This window comes from Scyliorhinus canicula, chromosome 1 (genome assembly GCF_902713615.1).
Source record: "Scyliorhinus canicula chromosome 1, sScyCan1.1, whole genome shotgun sequence".
In the NCBI taxonomy this organism is placed as follows: domain Eukaryota; kingdom Metazoa; phylum Chordata; class Chondrichthyes; order Carcharhiniformes; family Scyliorhinidae; genus Scyliorhinus; species Scyliorhinus canicula.
In genome coordinates, this window is record NC_052146.1 from 212989162 (window position 1) to 213016878 (window position 27717).

The 27717-nt window shown below is 41.9% G+C and overlaps 1 protein-coding gene across 4 annotated transcripts in view; it reads left to right on the forward strand.

The window, feature by feature from the left end:
• Nucleotides 1-27717, forward strand: part of LOC119971526 (calcineurin subunit B type 1) — a 72792-nt gene that overhangs the window by 42454 nt on the left and 2621 nt on the right. The window contains exons 1-4 of one of the 4 annotated variants that reach the window (XM_038807168.1): nucleotides 11155-11306; nucleotides 11498-11674; nucleotides 20220-20279; nucleotides 22700-22884. In XM_038807168.1, coding sequence (XP_038663096.1) covers nucleotides 11276-11306; nucleotides 11498-11674; nucleotides 20220-20279; nucleotides 22700-22884 — 453 coding nt within the window. In that variant the 5' untranslated portion in view covers nucleotides 11155-11275. Of the gene's footprint in view, nucleotides 1-11154; nucleotides 11307-11497; nucleotides 11675-20219; nucleotides 20280-22699; nucleotides 22885-27717 lie in introns of those variants that run through there. The other 3 variants (XM_038807176.1, XM_038807157.1, XM_038807187.1) reach the window with 3 other exon arrangements.

Below are 27717 nucleotides of genomic sequence, written 5' to 3' on the forward strand. Positions count from 1 at the left end.
CCCAATTGTAGAGCTACTGGTGGAGAGGAAAATGCTGCAGATGGACTCCACAAGGAAAGCAGTGCATCAGCTTCGTAAGACACGGAGACCTTTTTATGAACACGGAGACAAAGCCTGCTGGTTCGTCAGCTGAGGAAGCAGGCAGCCACAAGGGAAAAAGCACAGGTTAGGGACAAAAACGGCAGGCTAGTGGCCACGCCGGAAAAGGTCAACAATGCCTTCAAGACTTTCTACTGCGGGCTGTACAGAGCCCCCACCCCTGAGGGGGAATTCTGGGATGAAGCAGTTCCTCAACAGACTGGATTGCTGGTTGTGGGGGGAGGAGGGAGAGGTCATGGAGAATATCAATTCCATGCAGGCGAGGAAGGTGCAGGGGCTAGATGGATTCCCGGCGGACTTTTGCAATACATTCACAACAGCACAGGCTCTGCACTTGCAGGAGACTCGCTGGTAAGGGACACCTTGCCACCAAACCCTGCCACCACTAGCACAAGCTTCAATATTGCTGATATCCAAAAAGGACAAAGACCCAACTGAGTGCAGGCCCATCTCGCTACTCCATGTAAATGCAACAACCCTGTCTAAGCGACTTGAGAGCTACATACCAGAGGTGGTTGAGGAGGATCAGACGAGCTTTGTCAAGAGCAGGCAGCTAACATCGAATATCAGGCGCCTGTTGAATGTGATAATGACCCCACCTGGGGAGAGAACACCAGAAGTAATTATCTTCCTGGATGCAGAAAAGGCCCTTGACAGAGTCAAGTGCAAGTACCTCATAGAGGTTCTGAAGCGGTTTGGACTTGGGCCAGGGTTCACCTCTTCGATGAAACTACTGTACAGCGCTCCCATGGTGAGCTTACAGACTTACACCACCAGCTCCAAATGCTTTCAGCTGATTGTACTCAATGGCGAAAGGCTGGAGAGGTATCCAGAGGGGCATCAGAGAGCATAGCATTTCAATCTCTAATACCCAAGCTGGCATGGAAGGGATCATGAAGTTCCTAAAAGAGTTTGGAGCTTTCTCTGGTAACAAACTCAAGCTGAGCAAGAGTGAAATCTTCCGGTGAACTGGACGGACTAGTGTTCAAACAAGCCCAAACCAAATTCTGCTACCTCAGAACCCAAGTAGCCCATGACGAACACTGATCCACAAATGGAACCTGACGAGTCTGGAGGAAGTCAAAAGGAACCTCGAGGTGGGGCACACTCCCACTCATTGGCCAACCAAAATAAATGTACTGCCCAGGTTCCTCTTCCAGTTCTGATCCCTCGTGATCTCATGATCTACATCTCCAAGGCAATCTTCAACACTGTAGACCAGGGGTGTCAAACTCAAATACACCGTGGGCCAAAATTTAAAAATCGGGACCAGTCGAGGGCCGGACTGGTTCAATGTTTTTTTGCAAAACTTATTGAAATGAACTTATTGAACCTGGAACTAATAAAGCTCAGGTTATTGCCTATAAAAACAACATTAAATATTAAATAAATAAAAAAATTAGTTGCATTTATTTCTTATTGCTTTATCTGGAGCTTTTCCAGAGTAATTTCTAATGAAAACATTTTTCCACAGGCCAACACTTTGTGATTCACACTATACCTGAATAAACTCGGCATCAGCCATATCATACGCCATAGGCGCTTCAATTGCTGCGGCCAGCTTTAATAGTAATTAGATATTATTAGGGCAGCACGGCGGCCTAGTGGTTAGCACAACCGCCTCACGCAGCTGAGGTCCCAGGTTCGATCCCGGCTCTGGGTCACTGTCCGTGTGGAGTTTGCACGTTCTCCTAGTGTCTGCGTGGGTTTCGCCCCCACAACCCAAAAATGTACAGAGTAGGTGGATTGGCCACGCTAAATTGCCCCTTAATTGGAAAAAATAATTGGCTAATCTAAATTTTAAAAATAAGTAATTAGATATTATCTCGCGGACCAAAGATAATTCCACTGCGGGCTGGATTTGGCCCGCGGGCCTTGAGTTTGACATATATGCTGTAGACAAACTAATAGTGGCGCTTGTGCATGGGAGGCCTGGCCCTCCCAAACCTTGCAGTTCTACTACTGGGCGGCCACAGCAGAAAGAGTGAGGAGATAGGTGAAGAAACCAGGAGTGGAATGGGTGAGGATGGAGGCGAGTTCCTGCATAGCGACATCCCTCTGAACCATAGTCACAACAACACTCTCATCTATCCCCCCGACTAAGTACCCAAGAAGCCCAGTGGTAGTAGCTACACTTTGAACGAGACATCAGATGAGACAACACTTCAGCTTAACCGAAATGCCCACTATGTCTCCCACCTGTAACAACTACAAGTTCACCCCCACAAGAATGGACGCTACCTTCAAAAGGTGGAGACAGGACGAGGGGACACGATGGTTCAAGACATGTACACAGATGACGGAACAGCAAACCTGGAGAAACTCACGGAGAGGTTCCAACTACCAAAAGGAAACAAAATGAGACGCATACAGATCAAAATTTTCCTCCATAGGAAAACAATGACGTTCTCCCGCATACCAGGAGAATCCACTAGTTGGAACTAGGCATGGAAGTAGGGCAGGACTCTGGATCAAAGCACTACACCGGGCAAACTCCATCTTCACAAACTCTGGGCTTAGCCTAACGCAGCTAACGGTGGTGCACAGAGTGCACCTAACCAGAACCCGAATGAGCAGGTTCTTCCCGGAGGTGGAGGACAAATGTGAATGGTGCCAGGGGGACCCAGCCAACCACACTCGCATGTTTTGGGCCTGCTCAAGGCTTGTCAGGTTCTGGATTACTTTCTTTGAGGCAGTGTCCGAAGTTATGGATGTGAGGATGGAGTCATGCCCAAAATTGATGGCCTTCGGGCCAGAACTCTGTATGGGGAAGCGGGCCGACGCCCTAGCCTTTGCCTCCCTAATTGGCCGCCGAAGAATCTTACTCTGCTGGCGATTGGCAGCACCACCCAAAGCTGCAGACTGGCTGTCCGACCTGTCAGAATTCCTCCAAGTTTGGAGAAGATACAATTTGCCATCTGAGGCCGTTCATCAACTGTTTGTAGCCAGCAAACAGTAGAGCAAGGGGGGAGGGGATGTGGAGGCAAAGACAAACCACGGACCAGAAAGGAGGGAGGGAGGGGGGGGGATAAGCTCACAAAGAGGGACCGCAAGGTGCAGGTGAAGGGCCTGAGAGTAAGTGGAAAACCAGAGGGAACAACAAAAAATAAATAAAATAAAATGCCGGTGGGAGGCGGCATGGTGTCACAGTGGTTAGCACTGCTGCCTCAATCCCGACCTTGGGTTACTGTCCTTGTGGAGTTTATACTTTCTCCCCATGTCTGCATGGGTCTCACCCCCACAACCCAAAGATGGGCAGGGTAGGTGAATTGGCCGTGCTAAATTGCCCCTTAATTGGGAAATAAATAATTGGGTACTCTAAATTATTTTTTTAAAATAAATACGCTGGTTAATACACGCTTGGGTTACACGGGGAGTACAACTGAGACAGGTCAGCAAAATGGGGACTACGGCAACAGAGGGAGGGGAGCCAAGTACATATAAATATATATAGTGATCTTGGTTTGTTTGTTTCTTTTTTGCTCTTTGGTCTATCTCTTTCATAATTTTAATTTCTTCTTGATTGTTTTTATGTGGTATTATTTCTTGATTTTTTTAAAATTTGGAGTACCCAATTATTTTTTGTTCCAATTAAGGGTCAATTTCACCTGACCAATCCACTTACCTGCACATCTTTTGGTTGTGGGGGTGAAATCCATGCAGGCAGGGGTGAATGCAAACTCCACACGGACAGTGACCCAGTGCCGGGATTCGAACCCGGATACTCAGCGTCGTAGGCAGCAATGCTAACCACTGTGCCACGTGCCACCCATTTACATGGTATTATGCATGGTTTGGCAACCCGTAACTTAACCTGGAAACTGAAATATGTAAAAAATGTGAAAACCAATACAAACACTTTTTAATAAATGTTCACCATGAGCAAGTCTGCAAGTGTTGGGGACTGCACATGATCTGAGGAAGTGTTGCACGTTTTACTATGGGCGTAAAACGCGTTTATTGGGGCGTATTAACTTCCAAGTGCTTAACACCACTAGGCTCTGTCTTATGTATTTATTCAGCTTTAGGAGTCGCCAGTTGCCGTATAGACAACGTCACTAGTATTCCAAGGTCAAGTTCAAAGTAATAAAGACGATACACCGATTAGTAAGGTCCAAACGATAATATTTATTATACAGTAATAATAAATATTCATGCACACACTAAGAGACTAAGCTATGACTAAACTAAAGTAATCAGAATACTTATCTAACAGGAACAGGCAAGGTCAGGGAGCGAGGCCTTCGTCCTGGTCTTGGGCTGCAACCTTCAGCAAGCGTTCTGGTCACTGGGGGTTCTAGCGGGCTTAGTTCGCGTAGCGAGCGTCGTACTGGCACTTACGGTTCGGCGGCTGGTGCTCAACGGCTGGAGTCAGAGTGGATCTTCAAGGCCGTGGTCAGAGCCGGAGCACGGAAAAGCAGACCGGACAACACGAGGTCCCTATCTTTTATAGGGGTTCCATTGTCCTTCCCTCTTCTTGGGCGGGCTCTACCTATTGGGTCAATTCCTCATCGATACTGTTTTAATTCCCCAATGCGAGGGGGTCTCCGTGATGGGGGGGGGGCGTTTCTTATGCCCTTTTGTTTGGAGGTTTCTGGTGCCTCGATGTCTGGGCCTTGATTAAAATGTGTCCATTCAGAATCAAATGTATCTATTGTGTGGGTGTTCAGGTCTGATTGCCTCATTAGCATGCAAAGCGTTTTGCCATTTGCACCTAGCTAAGGTCTTCTCACCTGAGCCCAAACTGGTTTCTGCTGCTGCAGAATGCAAAATGCTCTTTGCAGACTGCTGTTCTGGCTAAACTGTCTGTTTCCCAGCAGTCTTAGCGCTTGGCCTATTTTTGTAGCTCAGCATCCATTTTAGGTGGCTACAGGAAGAAACTAGCTTGGTGGATTTAATGGCTTTTTCTTATAATGCTGCAGTTGCCAATTTATTGATGCATGTTGAAGCAACTTGGTTGTTGGAGCTGCAGTCAAAACTATCTGATGAAGTAAATGGCTATACTTCAATTAATCTACATTACATAGAACATTAGTAAAGTTGAGACAAAAATATTCCTGTTTTTCCGAGAGTGCTAGGTGAGGATTACTATTTAATTTACAACCTAATCTACTGCTCGATCACTTCACTAACCAGACCTTCAGTAATGTTTCATATTTCTAACTCTTCATTTCATAGGGTTCACTACTCCCAAAAGTTGCTGGATGAGCCACTAATCAATCGTCCAGTGACAATTTATTTAAGCAGCTGTTACTTTGGGAGTCACAAGTATCCTAACATAAATTACAATGCAATTGCAGTTCTTTTTCCTGATAGGTCGGTATCTTCTTTCTCATTGTAATTGACTGTCATCCCAGAAAGGACAAAGGTGCAAAATGCTTCATTACTTGTATTGCAGCAACAGTTTTTTAACACATAATTTTAACTTAGCAGCTATGTGTGAAGTTCCTTAAAGTGCAAACTGGAACTCAAATCAGTGGTGTCATAGAATCATATCATAGAATCTCTACAGTGTAGAAGGAGGCCATTTGGCCCAGCGAGTATGCACTGACGCTCTGATAGAGCACCCTATCTAGACCCACACCCCTGAATCCAGTAACCGCACCTAACCTTTTGTACACTAAGGGGCAATTTAGTATGGCCAATCCACCTAACTTGTACATCTTGGGACTGTGGGAGGAAACCGGAGCACCCGGAGGAAACCCACGCATACATGGGGAGAACATACAAACTCCACCCGGGATCTTGGTGCTGTGTGTTTTGTTTTCAAGTTTGAAAAGAATTAATCAGATTTTTAAAACTAGTTTGAATTAGGCTTCTCATATGGATGAAAATTAATAATTTAAATTTGCAAGTGTTCCCCTAATTATTATGGGGAAAATAATATTTAACTATGTAGATCAAGAAGGCCCTGTCCAAACTTCTTGCTCTTTCATAGTTTGTGAGGGTTTTGATGAATTGGCCACAGCATTTCTGATTGCGGAGGGGCAATTCAAGTCAGAAGGACACCCAGTGACTTGCTGAAAGTGTTGCATGTCTCACTTGGGTGAGTCATCATCAGACTTGACTAAAACACTATCTGTGGTGATGTAGCTGTCAGCATTTATGGTAAGGGTCACAGGCTAGTCTTGGGAACCCTGCAGCAGGATGATGCAGTAAGGATGAGAGCTATAATGAGAGAAATGGAGGAAAACGAGTGAAGTTTGCTTTGCAAATTCTGTTCCAGCTTAATTTAAATAGAATTTAACATTTTGGAAGGCTGGCTTATATTTCTTTATCCTCCAAATAGGAAATCTGAAGAGAAATATTGGCAAGTATATAGAACATCTTGAAGTGGCTAACCGCAGAGTATCATTGCAATTATGCTCGGTTCTTGATACTGGCAGACCAAAATCAATCAGAACTAGGAAAATAATTATGCAGCAGAGTTTAATTAGGAAATGCACCATTCAAACAAAAAGTGGGCATTTTGCAGGAACTTGTAATCTGTGAGCACCTGGAGCTGTTGGCTCGTGGCAAATTGTTTTCTTTTTTTAATTTTTCCAATTAAGAGGCAATTTAGCGTGGCCAATCAACCTGTACTGCACATCTTTGGGTTGTGGACCCACGCACGGGGAGAATGCAAATTCCACACAGACAGTGACCCGGAATCGTAATTGAACCCGGATCCTCTATGCTGAGGCAGCAGTGCTAACCACTGCCCAACTGTGCAGCCCTAGCAAATTGTTTTCTAAAAATAATTAGCAAATGTTAATATTCCCTCCATTTCAAAATCAAAAATACATGAGAGCAGCTCCAACATAGACTTCTGTGGAACACTACTAAGCATATTGTTCCAGTCCATGAACTTAGTTTTATTCCGACCTTTTCATAGAATCATCGACTTTAGTGCAGGAGGAGGCCATTCAGCCCATCGTGTCTGCACCGGCCCTTATAAAGAGCACCCTACTGAAGCCCACATATCTACCCTATCCCAGTAACATTTTTTGGACACTAAGGGCAATTTAGGATGGCCGATCCACCTAACCTGCACATCTTTGGACTGTGGGAGGAAAGCGAAGCACCTGGAGAAAACCCACGTAGACACGAGGAGAACGTGCAGACTCCGCACACAGTGACCCAGCTGGGAATTGAACCTGGGACCCAGGAGCTGTGAAGCAACGGTGCTAACCACTATGCTACCATGTTGCCCACTCAGCATTTTTTTTCTGTGCATGACTATATTCTTCCAGGTGCCATTATCTTTGTCATTAGTCTTGTGGTAAATGCATCCGAAAATCCATTTGAACCATTCCTACAACATTTTCTTTGTTCAAAGGATTCTATAATATCAGCTGAGCACCAGCTGCCTTTTTAGAAAACTGGCTCTAACTCTGGATTCTCCAAATATTCAGGAATTTCATATCATATTACATTCTAGTAATTCAAACAACTGAGAGAAGACTAACTGATGCTCTGTTTTATCCTTTTTTTCCCAAAGGAGTGTTATACTTGCCATCCACAATTTGTCTGACCTTTTTTTTAAAAACAAGTATAGAAGTAAACAAGGGGCAGCACGGTAGCATGGTGGTTAGCATAAATGCTTCACAGCTCCAGGGTCCCAGGTTCGGTTCCCGGCTGGGTCACTGTCTGTGCGGAGTCTGCACGTCCTCCCCGTGTGTGCGTGGGTTTCCTCCGGGTGCTCCGGTTTCCTCCCACAGTCCAAAGATGTGCGGGTTAGGTGGATTGGCCATGCTAAATTGCCTGTAGTGTTCTAAAAAGTAAGGTGGGGGGGGGGTTGTTGGGTTACGGGTATAGGGTGGATACGTGGGTTTGAGTAGGGTGATCATTGCTCGGCACAACATTGAGGGCCGAAGGGCCTGTTCTGTGCTGTACTGTTCTATGCTCTATGCTCTAAGTTGGAAATTCAGTGGGAAGTCCTATTTGTTCAAGATCCTCTTAGTAACTCATCTTTATTTTTATAAAGTTTATGGCACTTAAAGACAAAATTTTGTTTCAAACTGGGGAAGATCTGTTCTTATGTACTGGTAGCTAATTAGTGGGAGTTGACTCTTGGTAGCTAATTAGTAGGGAGTTGACTATTTTAATCCTGTATGCAATGAGAGGAGTTTTAGAGCTCTTGAATCAAGTGGACAAATATTGGATACATTGCTACCTTTCCTATATATCATTAACTCTTGTTAATCATCGTGTGCAACCGTAATCTTTCTAGTACGGCTGTAATATTCATTATTTTGGAAAGGGCTTGCAGATTTTATTATTCGTCTACTTTGTAGGAGGTTTCTTCTGAACAGTGTTAGAAAGTGTTCTCTACCAGAATGGTACCTGACTGGTTTTCAAGTTTTGTCGAATTTGCTAACTTTATCAACTATTCCCTACATTTTTTTTCTTGTGACTGGTGGTTACTGTTAATGAAAATATTTTTGGTATACTGCATTCTTTCTAACCTTGTTGTTGTTGTAATCCTACCCAATGTAAATTTGGTCTTGCTGAACGATGTGCACTCCATCTTGATCTGTGGGTGCTGAGACTCAAGTTGGTTGTCTCATAAATTATATGGTCACACTTTCAAAATTAAGTCATAATGGCTTACAAATGCGTCCCCGTATTGCATTTCATCCATTTATATAGTTTTATGATTAAAGTTGATGGTTGTGCTTAAGCAAAGCATGTAATTTATATGTAGCCGAAATTGCCTGCCGATAACATAGCTGCTGAGCTTTGCTCTACCCATTTAAATGATTGGCTCCACTAGATGCTTTGCCATTCCACATAATTTTGTATTGAATGAGCTTAGAAATTCTGAATATAATCTTCTATCTCATTTATTGTGAAGTGTAGAGATGAGGATTGAGTCTTGCTAAACCGCTTCTACTTCCATTAATTTTGAACAGCTATTTGTAGATATTTTAGTGAGATCATTTTTGATCATTTTCAATGAAAGAGATGTGCAAGAAAGTACATTAAAGGATAGGAAAAAAGGAACACAATGGTATAACTGCATAATCTGTTTTGATCTCAAGTGTTAAACTGATTTAATAAATAGCTTGGAGAGGTGGGCATTATTTTATTGTTTGAAAATCCCTGGTCCCTTCACTTCTCATCCCTTCCAAACAAGACTATTTCCCTTTTCCAGAGAAGGAGAGTTTGGATTAAGAAGTTCTCCATGACTGGTGCCAAATATCCAAGGGCCTGATGATGTTCCAAAATTTTAAGTTTGATCAGCCCATCTTTCACATTTAGCTTTGGATGTTGCTTCACTCGCTGTACAGTTCAAATATACAGCCATGTGCAATGCAAAATGTTTTTTTTGAAAAATATTTTATTAAGGTATACATAATGTTTAACATTTTTCAAAAGGAAAAAAACAACAGAACAGAAAACGCCCACCCGACCAACAATCAAATGCAGCCAACATGGCTTACATACACAGTTTCCCCCCTTTCCCACAAACTATTTCCTCGCTCAACCAAACCCCCCACCCCTGCCTGCCTCTTTCCCTTAACCCCCCTCACCCCTTGTATTTGCTGACAGCTTAATTTTCCCCAAAGAAGTCAATAAACAGCTACCACCTCCGGGCGAACACTAGCATTGATCCTTTCAGGGCGAACTTGATCTTCACAAGTCTGAGAAATCCGGCCACATCACTGACCCATACCCCCGATTTTGGGGGTTCCAAGTCCCTCCATGGCAATGAGATCCATCTCTAGGCTACCCAAGGAGGCAAAGGCCAACACATCAGCCTCTCTCGCCCCCCCCGGGACCCCCTCGCCCCCCCCGGGACCCCCTCGCCCCCCCCCCCCCCCCGGACCCCCTCGCCCCCCCCCCCCCTGGGACCCCCTCGCCCCCCCCCCCCCCTGGGACCCCCCTCGCCCCCCCCCCTGGGACCCCCTCGCCCCCCCCCCTGGGACCCCCTCGCCCCCCTGGGACCCCTCTCGCCCCTGGACCCGGAACCACCCATACCTTCAATACCGTGGACATGACATTGTCAGAATCCCCTATTCTTCAGACATGCCCAAAACATGTGGGTATGATTTGTGGACTCTCCCGCACACCGCTATCCTCCAGCCCTTCAAAGAACCTGCTCATACGGGCCACAGTCATATGCGCCCTGTGGACCACCTTGAATTGTATCGGGCTAAGCCTGGCACATGACGAGGAAGCATGAACCCTACTCTGCGTCCTCTCACAATCCTGCCTCTATTTCTTGCCCAACTCTTCCTCCCATTTTCGCTTTACCTCCCTTTTCGGGGTTCCCTCCCATTCCATGAATTCCTTCTAAATTTCTGAGATTCTCCCCTGCCCCACTCCCGCTTTCGACACTACGTTCTGTATCCCCTGGGGCGGTAGGTGCGGAAAGGGCAAAACCTGCCTCCATGTTACGTCCCTCACCTGTAGGTGGCAGACCCCATGGAAACCATTCCCCCCAGGCACCTCAAACTCCTCCAAGCATGGAAAGCTGTTGTCAATAAACAGGTTCCTAAACCGCTCCATCCCTGCTCGTTGCTGCCTCCGAAACCCCCCCATCCAGCATCCCCGGTGCTAACCGGTGGTTGCCACATATAGGTGTCCACACCGATGCCCCCTCCACTCCCATGTGCTTCCGCCAATGTCCCCACACCCTCAAAGCTGCCACTACCGCCGGGCTTGTGGAGTACTGAGCCGGCGAGAACGGCAGAGGTGCCGTTACCAGTGCCCCTAAACATGTGCCCTGACACGAGGCCGCCTCCACCCACTCCCAGACCGATCCCATCCCCAGTATCCACTTCCTAACCATTGCTATGTTCGTCGCCCAGTCGTAGTTTTGCAATGCAAAATTTTGCTACAATATTATACTCGCCTGTTCCATGGTATTACATGGAAGTAGAAGTGTATAAATCAAGCTGTAATGGTTCAGTGTTTACTCAGGAACCACCAAGTCTATTCAATCATTAAACAAAGAAATGTCCTAATCTCCACCTACACTATTGTGAAGTGAAGTTATGCCGGGTAAAGATTAATAGGCTTTTTGTGTTTGTCTGCTCAAATGTACTAAAGCCTGACTCCCTAACTCTTGGATAGGACAGGGATTTGATTAATCTGCGTGGCAGCTGGATCATGTGACAATCCACTGAAGCTTAAGGGTTGTGTTGTCTAGGTCTGCTGTCGGCATTGCACCAGCAGAGATTTGATCAAGATGGCAAAGGACAAAACAGGCAAGAACCTGGGTGAGCACCTTGCTCAAAGAGCTACTGCACTTTTGAATTATTGTACCCAGGTTGGCATGGGGAGGAACACTATATACCATCTTCTAGCTTTGTTAAAATAACTAATTGAATCATTTTTCAACCCAGTGCTTAGGAGGTTACAATTTTATATAAACTTAAAATGCTGATTCATCAATTTTATTTTTTTTCAGTTGATGCTGATGAAATTAAACGGCTAGGAAAGCGGTTTAAGAAACTGGATTTGGACAATTCTGGCTCACTGAGTGTAGAAGAATTTATGTCCCTGCCTGAGTTGCAACAGAACCCGCTAGTGCAACGAGTTATTGATATATTTGACACCGATGGAAATGGTGAAGTTGACTTTAAAGGTAAGGTGCCTTTTAGCAATTAAGTACAAAAGCAAATTTTGAGCAAGGTTGTTTTATTTTCTTAAAAAAGCAGTAGCTTGGAGTGGGCATTTCTGGGCTTCTAAAAAATTATATTGATTATTCCTACCATGCTTCCAAAGACTATTGAAGAAAGGTGTTTCTTTTTGGGGAATTGTGAATGATCATGAGAATTTATTATTCCCTAACTTTTATTCCTCCCAATGTAAGCTGTGTTTTGCATATTTATCCATTCTTCAAGCTTATAGAATATCAACAATGCCGAAGGAGGTTATTTGACCTATCGAGTCAGCATGGACCCTCTGAAAAAGCACCTACCTCGGCCCACTCCCCAGCCCTACACCTGTAACAGCACCTAACGTCTACATCCCTGGACGCTAAGGGGCAATTTTGTATCACGACCAATCCACCTAACCTGCACATCTTTGGACTGGAGGAAACCGGAACATCCGAAGGAAACCCATGCAGACGCATAGAGGAAGTGCAAACTCCATAGTCACCAAGGCTGCAATTGAACACGGGTCCCTGGCACTGAGATTGTAGGGCTAACCTCTATGTCGTATCTTGTTAGTATTGTATTGGAACTCATAATAGTTTTGGTCTGTAAATAGTTAACACAGCTCCTCATGCATGGCTCCATAGAATCAGTATATTTTCGATAAGTTCATCAAATGTGCCAGGAAATGAAAAACCATTTTGTAAGTAGTTTGAGTGAAACCATTTAATTATAAAATGTTATGTAGATTCATGCACATTAATTTTTTAATTTAGTCTTTGTGGGAGTAATAGATTTGGGACAACATTAAGATGTCATTACATCTCTTAATTGTACCAAGCACAAAATTATGGGTGGCCTTTCTGGATTTTCATTATTTAAAATCCTCTGCAATCAGGAAATGAATTTTAGAGTTCATAGTGCATAATATGCTAGTAAATTTTTGTTTTAAATAAAGATGCAGCCTGTACATTTATTTCATACAATTGAACTACCAAATTTTAAGTGAACTCAACAATTTGTGATGTAAAGTTTATTTTTATCATTTTGGTACATTTTGTAAGCTAGCATCTAGTTATAAATCAAAACTAATTGGGCTTTTCAGAAAAGCTAAAACAAAAAATTACAGATGTTTAAAAACTGAAATTTAAACACCCTAACAGTCAAATAGCTCTGAGGTTAGAACTATTTAATATATTGAGCAGAAATTTACAATTTTCTAGGACTTTAAAAAAAAAAAAATGATTGAGGGGACGGGGTTTCTGGTAACAAAATACAGTAGTAATGTTTATTTTGGGAACATGCGGAGTTAGGTTTCTTTGTTCCTCTCTTCAGATGAGTTAAATGTAAACAATGTAATTGCTATTTCAAATGCAGTTTAACATTTTTTTAAAAATTGTGTGCATATAAAATGGCATGCAGACCTCTGGTTTGTCTCTCAAGGGAAAGCAAATGACATTAATTTCTGCCTAACCTTTAAAGTTTTGTTTGAACAGGCAACATTTGGGTAAAGTCGATCATATTGGATTGAGATTAGCTGTGAGTTTTGAAAGCATATATAAAAGTAGAAGTCTGCTGTTTCAGCTTGCACTTCCCCGTCAGGTATAAAGTTTGGAGACCAAACTAACTTATCCAAGAACTATTTCATTAGAATTCTGTAAAACAGTTGTGCAGACCTGTGCCAAAGGTTTTTTGTCTTGACATACTATATGGATATTTTAACAAATGTGCCGTGACACTAATCTTGTTACCTTCCCTATGATTTCCTAGATTTAAAGAGCAATAATGCCTTCTGTTTTTACAAGATTCAATATGTAGCTGATAGAAGTTTTAATTCAGAAGTCCTTAATTTTGCTTTATAATTGATATTCTTTCAAGAAAAACAGACCCTTTGCTTAAATCACTTAAACTGAATTTCATGAGTAATTGCATTTTTTCCCAGTAATAAATTACATTAATGAATTGATTATATTCGGAGAACTAGTTTCTGTGTAAATTGAGATGAGACTGGAAAGTGCAGCCAGGTTGCATCAGCCTTAAGCTGGTTTCATCTCCCATCTGGTCATATGAAGTCTTTTGCTGTAATTCCCTGAGACCTTGAATAGGATTCAGTTGAAGGTAATGTACAATTCCAACTCATCGTTATATAAATAACTCTCAATAATCAGAGCTTGACGCACAACAAGGGGTAGCATGCCTTCCTTGCACCATTTTATTTGTGTGAAACCATATATAGTTTAGAATGATTAACTATATAATCTGGCAGAATGTTTATTTTGTTAATTTTAGATGAAATTGGCATTACATTGGGAGTCCTAATATTTGATGATTGAAATGTCATTGGAATAAGTGATTTCATGGGAGTAAAAGCTGAGGGTTTGTCTTTTGCCACCTATAGACAGGGTGTTGGATACAAGTCTAAGCCTGTATTCTCGAGTTCAATATTAAAGTAAGAATTACGCAAAATAATATTCATCACGCAGAGGGAAAGTTAACTCTCTTTCGACTGCATGCACGCACAGCAACAGGTTCAGGCCTGTTGTTTTGGTGGTACTCTGGGTAAAAATCGCATGGGTACAGAAACTGTTTGATAGTCTTTTTTATGGCTTTGTTTGAGGAAACTGCAGTTAGTAGTTTTGACCCTTGGACTGTTGGATTCAAGGCAAAATTCCCTTTTGCTGGAACCTATTTTTGTTTTCAACTTAGATATAATTTCACTGCATAGTTATTTAAAAATCCAAAACTAAAATAATATCGCTAACAATTTTCTGCAAGTCAAAGTTTAATTTCACCTATACTCTAGTATTACCTATTTGGTATTTTGGTGCCTATTTACGCAGCACGGTAGCATAGTGGATAGCACAATTGCTTCACAGCGCCAGAGTCCCAGGTTCAATTCCCGGCTTGGGTCACTGTGTGGAGTCTGCACGTTCTCCCCGTGTGTGCATGGGTTTCCTCCGGGTGCTCCGGTTTCCTCCCACAGTCCAAAGATGTGCAGGTTAGGTGGATTGGCCATGCTAAATTGCCCTTAGTGCCCAAAATTGCCCTTAGTGTTGGGTGGGGTTACTGGGTTATGGGGATAGGGTGGAGGTGTGGGGTTGGGAAGGGTGCTCTTTCCAAGAGCCGGTGCAGACTCAATGGGCTGAATGGCCTCCTTCTGCACTGTAATTTCTATGAAAGTCTATTAAAGTTAATTTATTTAATTTGTCTACTCTCTGCTTTCCTGGTACCCTTTCTCAGTTGATCGTTGGCCTCTGCAGACTGACAGCCCTGAATGATTAAGCTTTTGAGGCCTGAAACTGATGTCTATTTTCCCGTTTCAGCTGTATAAAAACCAGTGGGGAATTTCATTGCTCCTTCGTATTACGAACCTCTGATGTAAACACAAGAAAAAGGTGGTTTGTTGAGAAGTCGTTTCTGGACTTGTTTTAGGCATGCCTCAGGAAAAAATAATTGTGTGGTATAAATTTTAGCCATTCAGGACAGGTGCAATGTTTGTCAGTTAGTGCAATTAATCATCAGCTGAACTTGGTATATGTTGGCTGTGGGATATTTTGACTCTCTCTTTGAAACGACTATGTTTCCGCTAGACCTCAGGACTTGTTTACGGTGTCTATCCTTCATTCAATTACTTTGAGCTCTATACATTCCTTTCCCTCATCTACAAGAAAGGTTGCAGATCACCATGTTGATGGCTCGTACTGATACGATGGGCCAAAGAGCCTCTTTGTGCAGTAAATCTCTGACTCTATGACTATAATAATGGATTATTTTGAATCCCTAGTTGTGTATAATAGCCATGGTGTTTAGGGAATCAGAATTATGTAAGCGCCAAACTTTCTGATATTTGTATTCAAATGGGCATTTCAATGGGTAACCAACCGGTAGAGTAAGTTTCAATAGTATGACTTATGTAATTGAAAAAAATTGAATAACACCACACACAATGCCAGCACATTGTATAGTAAAAGGTGGTAAAGGAGGTGTAGGGTTGATCTGGAAAGAAAAAGGAGATATACACATGGAGATGAAGGGCATGGCTGAGGTATATAAATGAATACGTGGCACCTCAATCAAGGAAGAATGTTCAACCCAGCCCGTGGGGAAAGAAGAGGAAATTTTGTAACTAGAAAGGTTTCAAATTGATCAGGATATGATACGAGATTGACTGGCTGTAAATGGACAAGGGACCAGGACCGGGTGAGATGCATCCAAGGATACTGAGGGAAGTGGAAGTGAAAATTGCAGAGGCACTGGGTGTAATTTCTCATTCATCTTTAGACTTTGGTGCCAGAGGACTGGAGAATTGCAAACATTACAACCTTTTTTGAACAAGGGCATAAAGATAAGCCCAGTAACTACAGACCAGTCAGTTTAATTTCAGTGGTGCGGAAACCTCTCAAAACTATAATTCAGGACGCAAAGACAAATGCAGGGCAAGTATAGAGAGCCAGCAAGAATTTTTTAAGGGAACATCAAGTTTAACTTGCTGGTGTTTTTCAAAGTAGCAACCGATTGAAGAGGGCAGTGCAGTTGATGTGGTATACATAAACTTCCAAATGGCATTTGTACAACAGACTTGAGAAAAGTTGTAACTCACGGAATAAAAGGAACAGCTGCAACATGGATGCAAAATTGGCTGAGTGACAGGAAACAGAGTAATGGTTAACGAACATTTATCAGAATGGAGGAAGGTTTGTAGTGGAGTTGGGACCCTTGCTTTTCCTGATATATATTAATGATTGGTACATTGGTATGCAGGGAACAATTTCAATATTGTAGATGATACAAAACTTGGAAACTGAGGAGCACTGTGTAAAACGTCAAAAGGAGATGGACAAGTCGGTAGAATGGGTGGACAGGTGATAGTTTGGTAGGAAAAACATACAGAAAAAGTTTAAAATATAAAAGTCACTATTCTAAAGTGGGAGCAGGTGAAGTGGGGCAGGATATGTGTACAAGTCATTAAAGATGGCAGGACAGGTTGAGAGAACAGTTAATAAAGCATGCATATCATAGAATACCTATGAAGAAAGCCATTTGGCTCATTGAGCCCACACCGATGACCCTGACAGAACACCCCACACAGGCCCACTCCCCTGTCCCAGCTCTGTAACCCCACGTAACCTTTAGACACTAAGGGACAATTTAAAATGGCCAATCCACCTCCTACCCTGGGCTTTATTAATAGGGGCAGAGAATGCAAGAGCGAAAAGGTTATGTTGAACTTCTAAAACACTAGTTAGACGTCAGCTGATGTAATGTATACAGTAAGAGGTCTTACAACAGCAGGTTAAAGTCCAACAGGTTTGTTTCAAATCACTAGCTTTCTGAGCACTGCTCCTTCCTCTGGTGAATGAAGAGGTAGGTTCCAGAAACATGTATATAGTCAAAGATGCAAGACGATACTTTGAATGCGAGCATTTGCAGGTAATTAATCTTTACCGATCCAGAGAGAAGGGTAATCCCAGGTTAAAGAGGTGTGGATTGTCTCATGGCCAGGACAGTTGGTAGGATTTCGCAAGCCCAGGCCAGATGGTGGGCGGTGAATGTAATGCGACATGAATCCAAGGTCCCAGTTGAGGCCGTACTTATGAGTGCGGAACTTGGCTATAAATTTCTGTTTGGCGATTCTGGATTGTCGTGCATCCTGAAGGCTGCCTTGGAGAACGCTTACCGGAAGATCAGAGTCTGAATGTCCTTTACTACTGAAGTGTTCCCCGACTGGAAGGGACCATTCCTGCCTGGCGATTGTTGCGTGATGTCTGTTCATTCGTCGTCGCAGTGTCTGCATGGTCTCACCAATGTATTCTCTGCCAACTGTCATGGCTTGAGACAATTCACACGTCTTTAACCTAGGATTACCCCTCTCTCTGGATCTGTAAATACTTAATTACCTGCAAATGCTCACATTCAAAGTATCATCTTGCATGTTTCTGGAACCTACCTCTTCATTCACCTGAGGAAGGAGCAGCTCTCCGAAAGCTAGTGATTTGAAACAAACCTGTTGGACTTTAACCTGGTGTTGTAAGACTTCATACTGTGCACCCCAGTCCAACGCTGGCATCTCCACGTAATGTATACAGTTCTGGGTGTTGCATTTTAGCAAGGATGTGAAGGCAGTTGAGAGAGTGCAGAAGAGGTTGCGTGAATAGTTTTAGGGATGAGGAGTTTCAGTTATGAAGTAAGATTGGAGAGGTTGGGATGCATTTTTTCCTGGAGAAAAGTAGGTTGAGATTTGATGAAGGTACTCTAAATCATGAAGGGTCTGGACATAGTAGATTGGGCAAAACTCTCTCCACTCGTGAAAGAATTGAGAACAGGAGGTCACAGATATAGAGTAATTGACAAAAGCAACAGGAGGAAAACCTTTTTCATTGAGTAAATGGTTAGGGTCTGGAATGCACAGACTGGGAGTGTGGAGAACGCAGATTTAATAGATGCATTCAAGAGTGAGTTGGATACTTTTAAAATAAACATAAACAATCTGCATGGTTACGTGGCGAAGGCAGAAGAATGGCACTAGGTGAAATGTTCATTTAGAGAACCAATGCAGACACAGTGGGCTGAAAAGCCTCCTGTGCTGTAATAATTTTGTGAATTCATCTTTTGTGTACAACTACAACTTTTGTAGTTGTACCACAACTTGTGTTGAGTTCATGTTTTCAGAAATTTCTAATTGGGGTGGTGATACATTACTTCAGTAATCCAAGCTTAAAGATGATGCTTCAAATCATTTAAGGATTTTCACTTGAGAGTTGAACAAAATCAGTCACCAAAGCCTCTTCTAAAAAGAGACCCATCAAAAGAGGCCCAGCAGATTTAATTAGGGAAAAGTTAAGCAGGTCCATATAGAGTCATATAGCACAGAAAAAGCCCTTCAGACCATCGTGTATGTGCCAGTCGAAAACAACCACCTAATTATTCTAATCCCAATAGTTTGGAAATGAGTTGATAAACAGCATGGTGTTTTCAATGGCCACTCTAAATAGAGTAACATATTCAAAAGATTATTCCAGAACCTGTATTGTGATTTTGGAGAATAGTATAACTACAGTGCACAGTAATGTAAGCTTACTTGGTTAACACATGAATTTGACATATCACGCTGTAAGCAGCATAGAATGTGCAGGTGTTATAATTTCAAAAATTTCCAATCTTGTGTCTGCACTATTCCGTGACAAGTATGATTAAATGACCCTAATAACATTTCCTTTTTGTAATAAAGGGCAGGACAACTGGAGTAAATGGCCTTTTCCACTCAAGTAGAAGATAATAGTTCTCTTGCCAAAGATTTCTTTGTCAATAGTAAAATTAACTGTTTTATAAAACCTCAGACTCTCTGAAGTGGGGGTGACTTTTGTTGCAGCTTAGTTTTGGTGATCTTGGTTACTAGGAATGTTCTGTGTGGGTAGGAGCAGCTTGTGAACAGCAGGTGTGTGTTCAAATCTATCGAAAGGGCTGCTGCAGAACTGCTTGACCACAGGAATCGCAAAGGGTTGGGAATTTACATTACCTAGCCTGTAGTTTGTGATTTGGGAACAGATGGCTATTGAGTGGTACAGATCCAAACAAAATCACGGTTAAGAATGATCATCTAGATCGTTTTGTGTCCAACTTATCTTTAATGTATTTTTCCCATCAAAAGATAATTTTGAAACATATAACTTTTTTTTAAACCAAGGGAATCTTAAATGGAATGTCTTATGCAAGACCTGTGCCCTGTGCTTTACAGTTTGGATTAATTGTGCATTAGTGGGAAGATAATGGGACTTTAAGACTAGTGTTTAGTTACTCAAACAGGGAATGGGTGTCACTTATTTTTAATGCTAGGTAGCATAGAGAACTCTTCAGGTACAGAGCAATCGGGACTTCACATAAATATGTTAATTGACTGCAGTCTTTGAGTTAGGCAAGTTTTCGAACATTAAAATCGGTCAGTCTTCAGAATGTCTGCTGTTAATTGCCAGTGTTCCAGCAAGTTGAGTTTGTTCAGCGACAGAAACCACCCTCTAGCCCCGAATATAAAAAAAAACTAACTTCCACCTGCGAAATGGACAATGAGTATTTAAGACAGATAATGGTAAGTGAAAAGTATGCAAATTTGAAATCATCACTGCATTAATGTGATGAAAAGGGGTTAAATGGTTGAGAGCAAGTGTTTTTGCATTGATTTGTCATGCATGCTCAGTTTGGGGTTAATTCAGCATCTATTTGTTACTGAGTAGTTTTACTTGATGTTTATTTTTCAGAACCAGTTGTTGTATGAGTGGTAAACACAAACTGTTCACCAGGATGTAAGGATGTTTTTCTGAAAACTGGTGGTATTCTAAGGGTTACAACTGGTAGAATATTATGCTAGTCTGAACTTTCCCTCCATATGGATGTTTTTGCAAAAACCATGAATTTACAAAAAGGTTTTGTTAAAGTTTGTTGAATTACATACTTAATTATATTATATAAAATAATCATTTTAAATGAGCAGCCATTTCAAAGCATCAACCAGCTCAGTTATGTACTAAATTTTTGCAGAGTTTATTGAAGGGGTCTCCCAATTTAGCGTCAAAGGTGACAAAGAACAGAAATTGCGATGTAAGTATAATTTTGGTATATTTGAATTGACAATAACTGGAATATTATTTACCTCAAAAGTTTGTAAAATTAGAAGAAAACCATTCCATTTTGTTTTAGTTTGAACCTTTGGTCTTAATTCAATGGGGAATGCGCTTTCCTTGAAGTCAGAAAGTTCCTGGGCTCAAGCCCCACTCCACAGTTTAGACTGGCACGTGCCTAATATTGAGGGAGTGCTGCATTATTGGAGGTGTCATCTTTCAGATGCTTCCTCAAGTGGACAAAAATGGATCCAAGGCACTATTCGAAGAAGAGCAGAGGCGTTCTCATGGGCAACATTTGTCCCTCAACCAATGTCACTTTTCTAAAAGATACAGTTAAATAACAGCAGCATGGTGGCACAATGAAGTTACTGTGAAAAGCCCCCAGCCACCATATTCCGGCGCCTGTTCGGGTACACAGGGAGAATTCAGAATGTCCAAATTACCTAACCGCACGTCTTTCGGGACTTGTGGGAGGAAATCGGAGCACCCAGAGGAAACCCACGCAGACACAGAGAACATGCAGACTCCACACAGACAGTGACCCAAGCTGGGAACTGAACCTGGGACTCTGGGGCTGTGAAACAACAGTGCTAACCACTGCTACCATGTTAGCACTGCTGCCTTGCAGCGCCAAGGTTCAATTCTGGCTTCGGGTGACTCTCTTTGTTGAGTTTGTAAATTCTCAGTGTCTGTGTCTGCATGGGTTTCCTCTCGGTGCTCCGGCTTACTCACACTGTCCAGAAGTGTACAGTTTTGGTGGATTGGCTATGCTAAGTGTCCCATGGTTAGATGGGGTTTCGGGGATGGGAGTGGGGAAGTAGGCCTAGGTGGGGTGCTGTTTGAGAGGGTTGGTGCAAACAATCTAAAAGGCACTCAGCTGCAGCAAACCTTAATGTACATCCTGCATTTTATTACATTATTACTATGCATGTTCCTCCGTAGTGTTTGTTATTTGGGTCTTTTTGTAGTATGGGTCCTTCATGGCAGTCTTTCACCTGCTACATTTGTTCCAAAAATGCAGCCTTCAGTGAGACTGGCTGATGTGTATTTTTGTGAAATAGGAGTGGGATTTTTATTATAGCTGCTGATCTAGGGATCTGGGTGAGAGCTGCCCAAGTGAGAACAGTCGAGGTTTTTAAAAGCAGGTGTTTCATTTCTCCATCAATGACTAGTATTTTTAAAGTACTGACGAAGTTTGCCTTCAGTTGCCTGAAAACTAAGCTTTGGAATTCCTCCCCTGCGCGCCTCTGCCTTGTTTTCCTCCATTCAGACACTCTTTAAGACCCACCTCTTCTTTTGTTCATCTGACCTAATATCCCCTTGTAATGGCTCTATCGTAGTTTTTTTTTATAATGCTTCTGTGAAGTGCATTGGGTTGTTTTGTTATGTTAAAGATACGATGTAAGTTGTTGAATTTAGGGTGGCAGCGGCGGTGCGGAGGGAGTTAGATGTTCTCGTGCATGAGTCACAAGTATGCAGGTGCCGCATGTAATCAAAAAGGCAAATAGAATGCTATCCGTTTATTACAAGAGAAATTGAACACAAGTGAAGATATTATGCTTCTGTTATATAAAGCATTGGTGAAATACATCTCAAATAATGCAGCTTTGGCCTCCTTATTTAAGGAAGGATGTAAATACACTGGAGGCGGTTCAGAGAAGGTTTACTAGATTTATATTTGGAATGAGTGGGTTGTCTTATGAGGAAAGGCTGGGCATGTTTCCACTAGTTTAGAAGAGTGAGGGGTGATTTGATTCAAGTTTATAATCTCCTGAATGGCATTGACAGGGTGAATGTGGAAAGAATATTTCCTTCTATGGGTGAGTTGAGAGCTCGGGGGCACTGTTTTAAAATCGGGTGTTGCCCATGTAGGTCCGAGATGAGGAGACTTTTTTTTCTGAGGGTTGTGCAACTTTGGAACTCTCTGCCTCAAGATGGTGGAAATGGGACCACTGTTTTTAATGCAGAGCTAGATAGATTCTTGTTGGGTAAGAGAATCAGAGGTTATTGGGGATAAATGGGGAATGTGGAACTCAACACAAACCGATCAGCCATTATCTTATTGAATGGTGAAAGGGGCTAAATGGCCTACTTTTGCTCCTATTTTGTATGTTCGTATATTGGCTGTAAGTTAATATTTCAAATCCGTATTCGGTTAATCCTTTGAATATTCTTGAAGGCATCTTGAATTTTTCATTGTTACTCTTAATGGGACATAAGTTCCACTTTACCTACCAGTAATTTATTAACATCCGTCAAAACATAATTTTAAGTTAGATTTACTTTTGCACTGAAAATATCAAGAAGGTATTTGGGGTAAAGTAAAACCTGTATTGTTGGGAGTAAATAAATCTGTATTGTTGCAACTGTTGTCTTAACTTTTTCTTTTCTTATCAGTTGCTTTCCGTATCTATGACATGGATAAAGATGGATACATCTCTAATGGGGAGCTTTTCCAGGTGTTGAAGATGATGGTGGGGAACAATCTAAAAGACACTCAGCTACAGCAAATTGTAGACAAAACCATAATTAATGCAGATAAAGATGGAGATGGAAGAATATCCTTTGAAGAGTTCTGTGCAGTAAGTAAATGTGGTTGGATTTTCTTTCTGCTTACCTTTTACTTGGACAGGACTTCACTGAGCTTTAAATCTGGTTTTCGTCCATGTTTAGCAAAAAATAAGGCAGTTGATAAGGGACGCGATCAGTACCTTTAATGAGAGAGGATCTGTGATCGAAGAATCAAGATGTAGAATCAATTCAATTGGAGAAAAGAAATAGCAAGGGGCAGCAAACGTTAGTAGGAGTTCTTTAAGACTCATCAAACTGTAATGCTAACATCGGTCTTATTCGTGTTAGGAAAACAAAGGTAGTTTTAAGGGATTTTATTTGTATTGGTAAACGTTAGAAATAAGGTATAGTTTTAAGTGAGTGTACTTTAATGTCTCTGTGCCTGGAAGTGTCTTTTAAAATAGATGCTCAGGAATATCTTCTCTCAGAAGGTGGTGAATCTCTGGAATTCTCTGCCCCGGAGGGTGGTGGAAGCTGGATAAATATTTGATAGTTCGAGGAATAGAGGGCTATGGGGAAATGGCGCAGTAAAGGAGTTGCATAGATCAGCCATGATCATATTGAATGCGTGGCTGGTTGAAGAGAATTGTGGTCTACTTCTGCTTCTATTTCTTGTGTTCTTGTATAGTTCGATTCATGCTGGACAAAGGTGTTTGTATATGTGGGGGTTGTTTCAATTCTAACTATGATTCTGTTGTGATTAGAGGGAGTTACGGCATGAAGAGTAAATAAACAAGCAGGGTTACTTAGAACTGGGGCCTTGTAAGGTAGAGAAGCATTTACATTTTGCATTGAAGATAGGTGAGAGAGAAGGTAGCTCTCACAGCTATGCTAGAAGCAGTAGGTTTTAGAATGCTAAAGAGGGAACATTTGTCTCGGCCTTGCTGGAAGAAAATCCATACTAAGGGTAATGGTTAAGAGAACAGATGCCAGAAACCTAAAGTCCAGCTAGTTAAGGAAACTGGAGAAATGAAGAGACATTTTTGAGAAGTCTGGAGTTAATGGAACAGAGGAAACTAGAACAGATTACTGTTCAGTAAAATCAGAGTTTAAACGGCATTGGATTGTGAGAGGCTGGAAAGATATCGGCAATAGTGCTAAGGTTTGTGCGGTATTACTACAGTTTCGGCGTCATCATTTGAAATAATTGTGGTAATCAGTGACTGGGCCTCAAGAGTTTGTGTAAAAGTCTTTAAGGCAAAGGAAACCTGAAGGGAGGGGTGTAAAACCTGGAAGTGAAACCTTGGTTGAAGCCGCCGAGAGTGCATTTTAAAAGAAGATTTGAAAGCATGACTTTTGAAAGCAGAATTTCAAATCACTTGCATGGAAGCTGGAGTTCAGTGAGACAAGGGGGCTCACGGTACAAGAATCATCTGAGGGGATTTTGAGGAGAGATCCACAGACATTCACTTGGGTTCAGAGTGTGTCTTACCACATCATCTTGTGTGATTAAAAGGGTCTTTTCATGTTAATGAGACCATTGTGGCTTAAGATGTACTCTGTAATCCGTGTTAATCTTTAAATCTGTGTGTATTTGTTAAGATAAGGGGGGGGAGTAAAGGAGTAATTTTTCAAAGTTTCTCATGTTTAATTTTTTTTCTTGTTAAATCTAATTAGTGATCCTGTGACACTCTCTGTTCCTCCACGTTTTATTAAAAAAAAGTAAAAGTTACAGTCTTTTGAGTCAAGATTCCATTCTGGGATCTTCCCGTCCAGTTATAAGATCAACTGAGATCGTAATAATTGAGCACCATATAAATCAGGAAATTAGAGCTGCGTGTCATATGGGAAAGACAATAATTATGGGTGAATTCAATTTGCATATTAACTGGGTAAATCTAATTAGCATTACGCAATGAGATTTGGTTAATTAATAACTTTGCTGTCAAAGAGCCTTTAGGAAATGGTGACCATAATGTGATAGAATTGTACATTAAGTTTGAAAGTAATATAGTTAATTTTAAAACTTGGCTCTTGAATAGGAACAAAGGAAAACTATAAAGGTATGAGGGAAAGTTGGTTGTAGTGGATTGGGGAAAATACACTTACAAAAAAAACATTTTTTAAGACTGCCCAATTATTTTTTTCCCAATTATGGGGAAACTTGGCATGCCCAATCCGTCTACCCTGCACATCTTTGGGTTGTGGGGTGAGACCCCCACAGACACGGGGAGAATGTGCAAACTCCGCACGGATTGTGATCCCGGGCCAGGATCGAACTCGGCGCCGTGAGACAGCAGTGCTAACGACTGCATCACTGTGCCGCCCCATAAAAAATATATTTTTAATGCAGACAGCCGATGGCTAGTATTTAAATAAGTACGGCATTGTCTAGAAAATACATTCATCTAAGACACAGAAACTGAATGGGAAAGGTGAATCAACCATGGCCAACAAAATAAGTTTAAAGATTGCATTAGATCAAAGGAAGTAGCTTATAAGGCTGCCAGAAAAACTGATGAGCCCAAGGATTGGGTGCAGTTTAGAATACAGCAAAGGAGGATCAAGAAACTGATGAAGGGAAAATCTAATATAAATACAAGCTAGCGAGAAACATAAAGGCAGCCTGTGAAAGCTTCTTTAGGTATGTGAAAAGGAAAAGATTAGCAATGGTGCTTGTGTATCTGTTACAGACAGAGACAGGATAATTTAGAATGGAGAATAGGGAAACAGCAGAGAAATTAAAGAATTAAGTAGTGTCTGTCTTCATGGAGGAAGGTACAGAAAATCTCAGACATATTAAGGAATTTGAGGGGCTTGTTGAAATAGGGAATTAAAAGAAATTGATTTTAATAATGAGGTTGTACTCAAAAATTGATTGAATTGAAGGTTGACATATTTGTTAGACCTGAAAAGTAACATCCCAAAATGTTGAAGGAAGTGGCTGGAGATGGTGGATGCATTGGTAGGATGTTTCAAAATTACATATATTCTGAAAAGATTGGGTCGCCGTCTCCATATGGAAGCTTAATCACGAGTATGTTCAATAGATTTCTGGAGACTAATGGTGCGAAGGGATATGGAGATAGTACGGGAAAGTAGTGTTGAGGTAGAGATTAGCCATCATCTAATTGAATCATGGAACAGGCTTGATGGGCTGAATGGCCTAATCCTATGTTCCTATAAACTGAAATTTTAAAATATTGAACATTGCTAAAATTCAATAAATCAGATATTAGGAAGGAGCTTTATTAATGTTGAACTTTCTGCTCTTTAAAAAATTTTTTTTAGAGTACCCAATTCATTTTTTCCAATTAAGGGGCAATTTAGCATGGCCAATCCTCCTATTCTGCACATCTTTGGGTTGTGGGGGCAAAACCCACACAACACGGGGAGAATGTGCAAACTCCACACGGACAGTGACCCAGAGCCAGGATCGAACCTGGGTCCTCGGCGCCGTGAGGCAGCAGCGCTATCCAGTGCACCACCGTGCTACCCTAAAGTTTCTGCTCTTAATGAGAGCACTGAAACTTATTTACTAACAGTGGCTTGCTTTGCTTATAATAAATTTGTTTATTTATTTGCTGGGGGGGGTTACTGAGGCTTTACTTATCTCTAAGTTCATTTCCACTTGGTTTGATTCTCCAGCACAGCTGGAAAGTGCAACAATCCATTTCCCATCGGGAGCATTTATGATTATTGACAATGCCCTATATTTACTGTTAAAGCATGATATATACACACACAGTCAAATTGAGATATTCAGCTGCACTTGGTATGTTTCTGAAGACACATTAATGTCGAGAAACCCCCTCCTACCCCACCACTAGCATTATTCATTGACTGAAATAGATGTTTTGGCAGTGATGTGAACTCACCTGCTGAAACCATTCCAGAAATGACTGCCGCTGAGAAACCTTTCCTGTCCTTCAGTTTGTTTACATAGAAAATATACTGGCACCAAAATATCCTTTGCATCAACTGGCAATGCAACATATGCAGATGAGGACAATGTAGTTGTCACTTGGAGCAATCTGTACACTTATTGAATGTTACTGTCCAAATGTCACTGAAGAAGATCTACACCGTTCAACAATCCTCAGGCTGTTGCTATGGATGCTAAACAGCGTTTTATTCCCAACTAAGTTTATTGGCCCACAACTTCCTTGTTCCCCAGCGTCGCATTTAGGGGGTATCCCAATGACGCATTGGGGGATCCCTCCTGAAAGTTTCCATATAAGGGTTTAATCCTCGAGTGCTAACTTCCACTGACCAATTGCGCTGGGCTGGGAACTATCTGACAGGAGCGATTTTAAATAGTTAACTTTGGATGATTCTGCCTGATTTACCCTGAAAGAGTTAGAAGGAAAACCGCCCACACACAAACCCTCCTTCCTGTCCTCTTCCACCCCTACCCTCCCAGGTTGTCAGAACTACTTATTTTCTCGCTTTAAGCAGTTCCATTATGGCAGCTAGTGCTGTAAAATGGGGCATGTCTTTTTATTCTGCGCCCCGGTTACTCCATGCCGATGCAGCCTGGAGCGCACTTCACCCAACCTGAGTGAGGAAGATTGGATGAGACGGGGACTTTGCAATTGGAAGCCTTTTCAATTCTGCATTGGTTAAAAAGTATAATGGCACCAATGTCATAATGTTTCATGTCACAACAGTAGATTCATGTGTGGCTGTACTTATCAGGAATATCCTGGTGCAGTTTTAATGTCAAGCATGGTTTCCCTGTAACGCAACAGGCGGTACTTCTATGGTGTATTGTGAATACATAGTCCAAGAATGAAAGGATACCAAGTAGGTTTGCTATCTTTTTATTTGTGACGCTACAGTGAATATCAGCTGTTTGACGGGCTACAGCTGAGTCCAATCTTGTTCTCCCCATTCCAAATGTG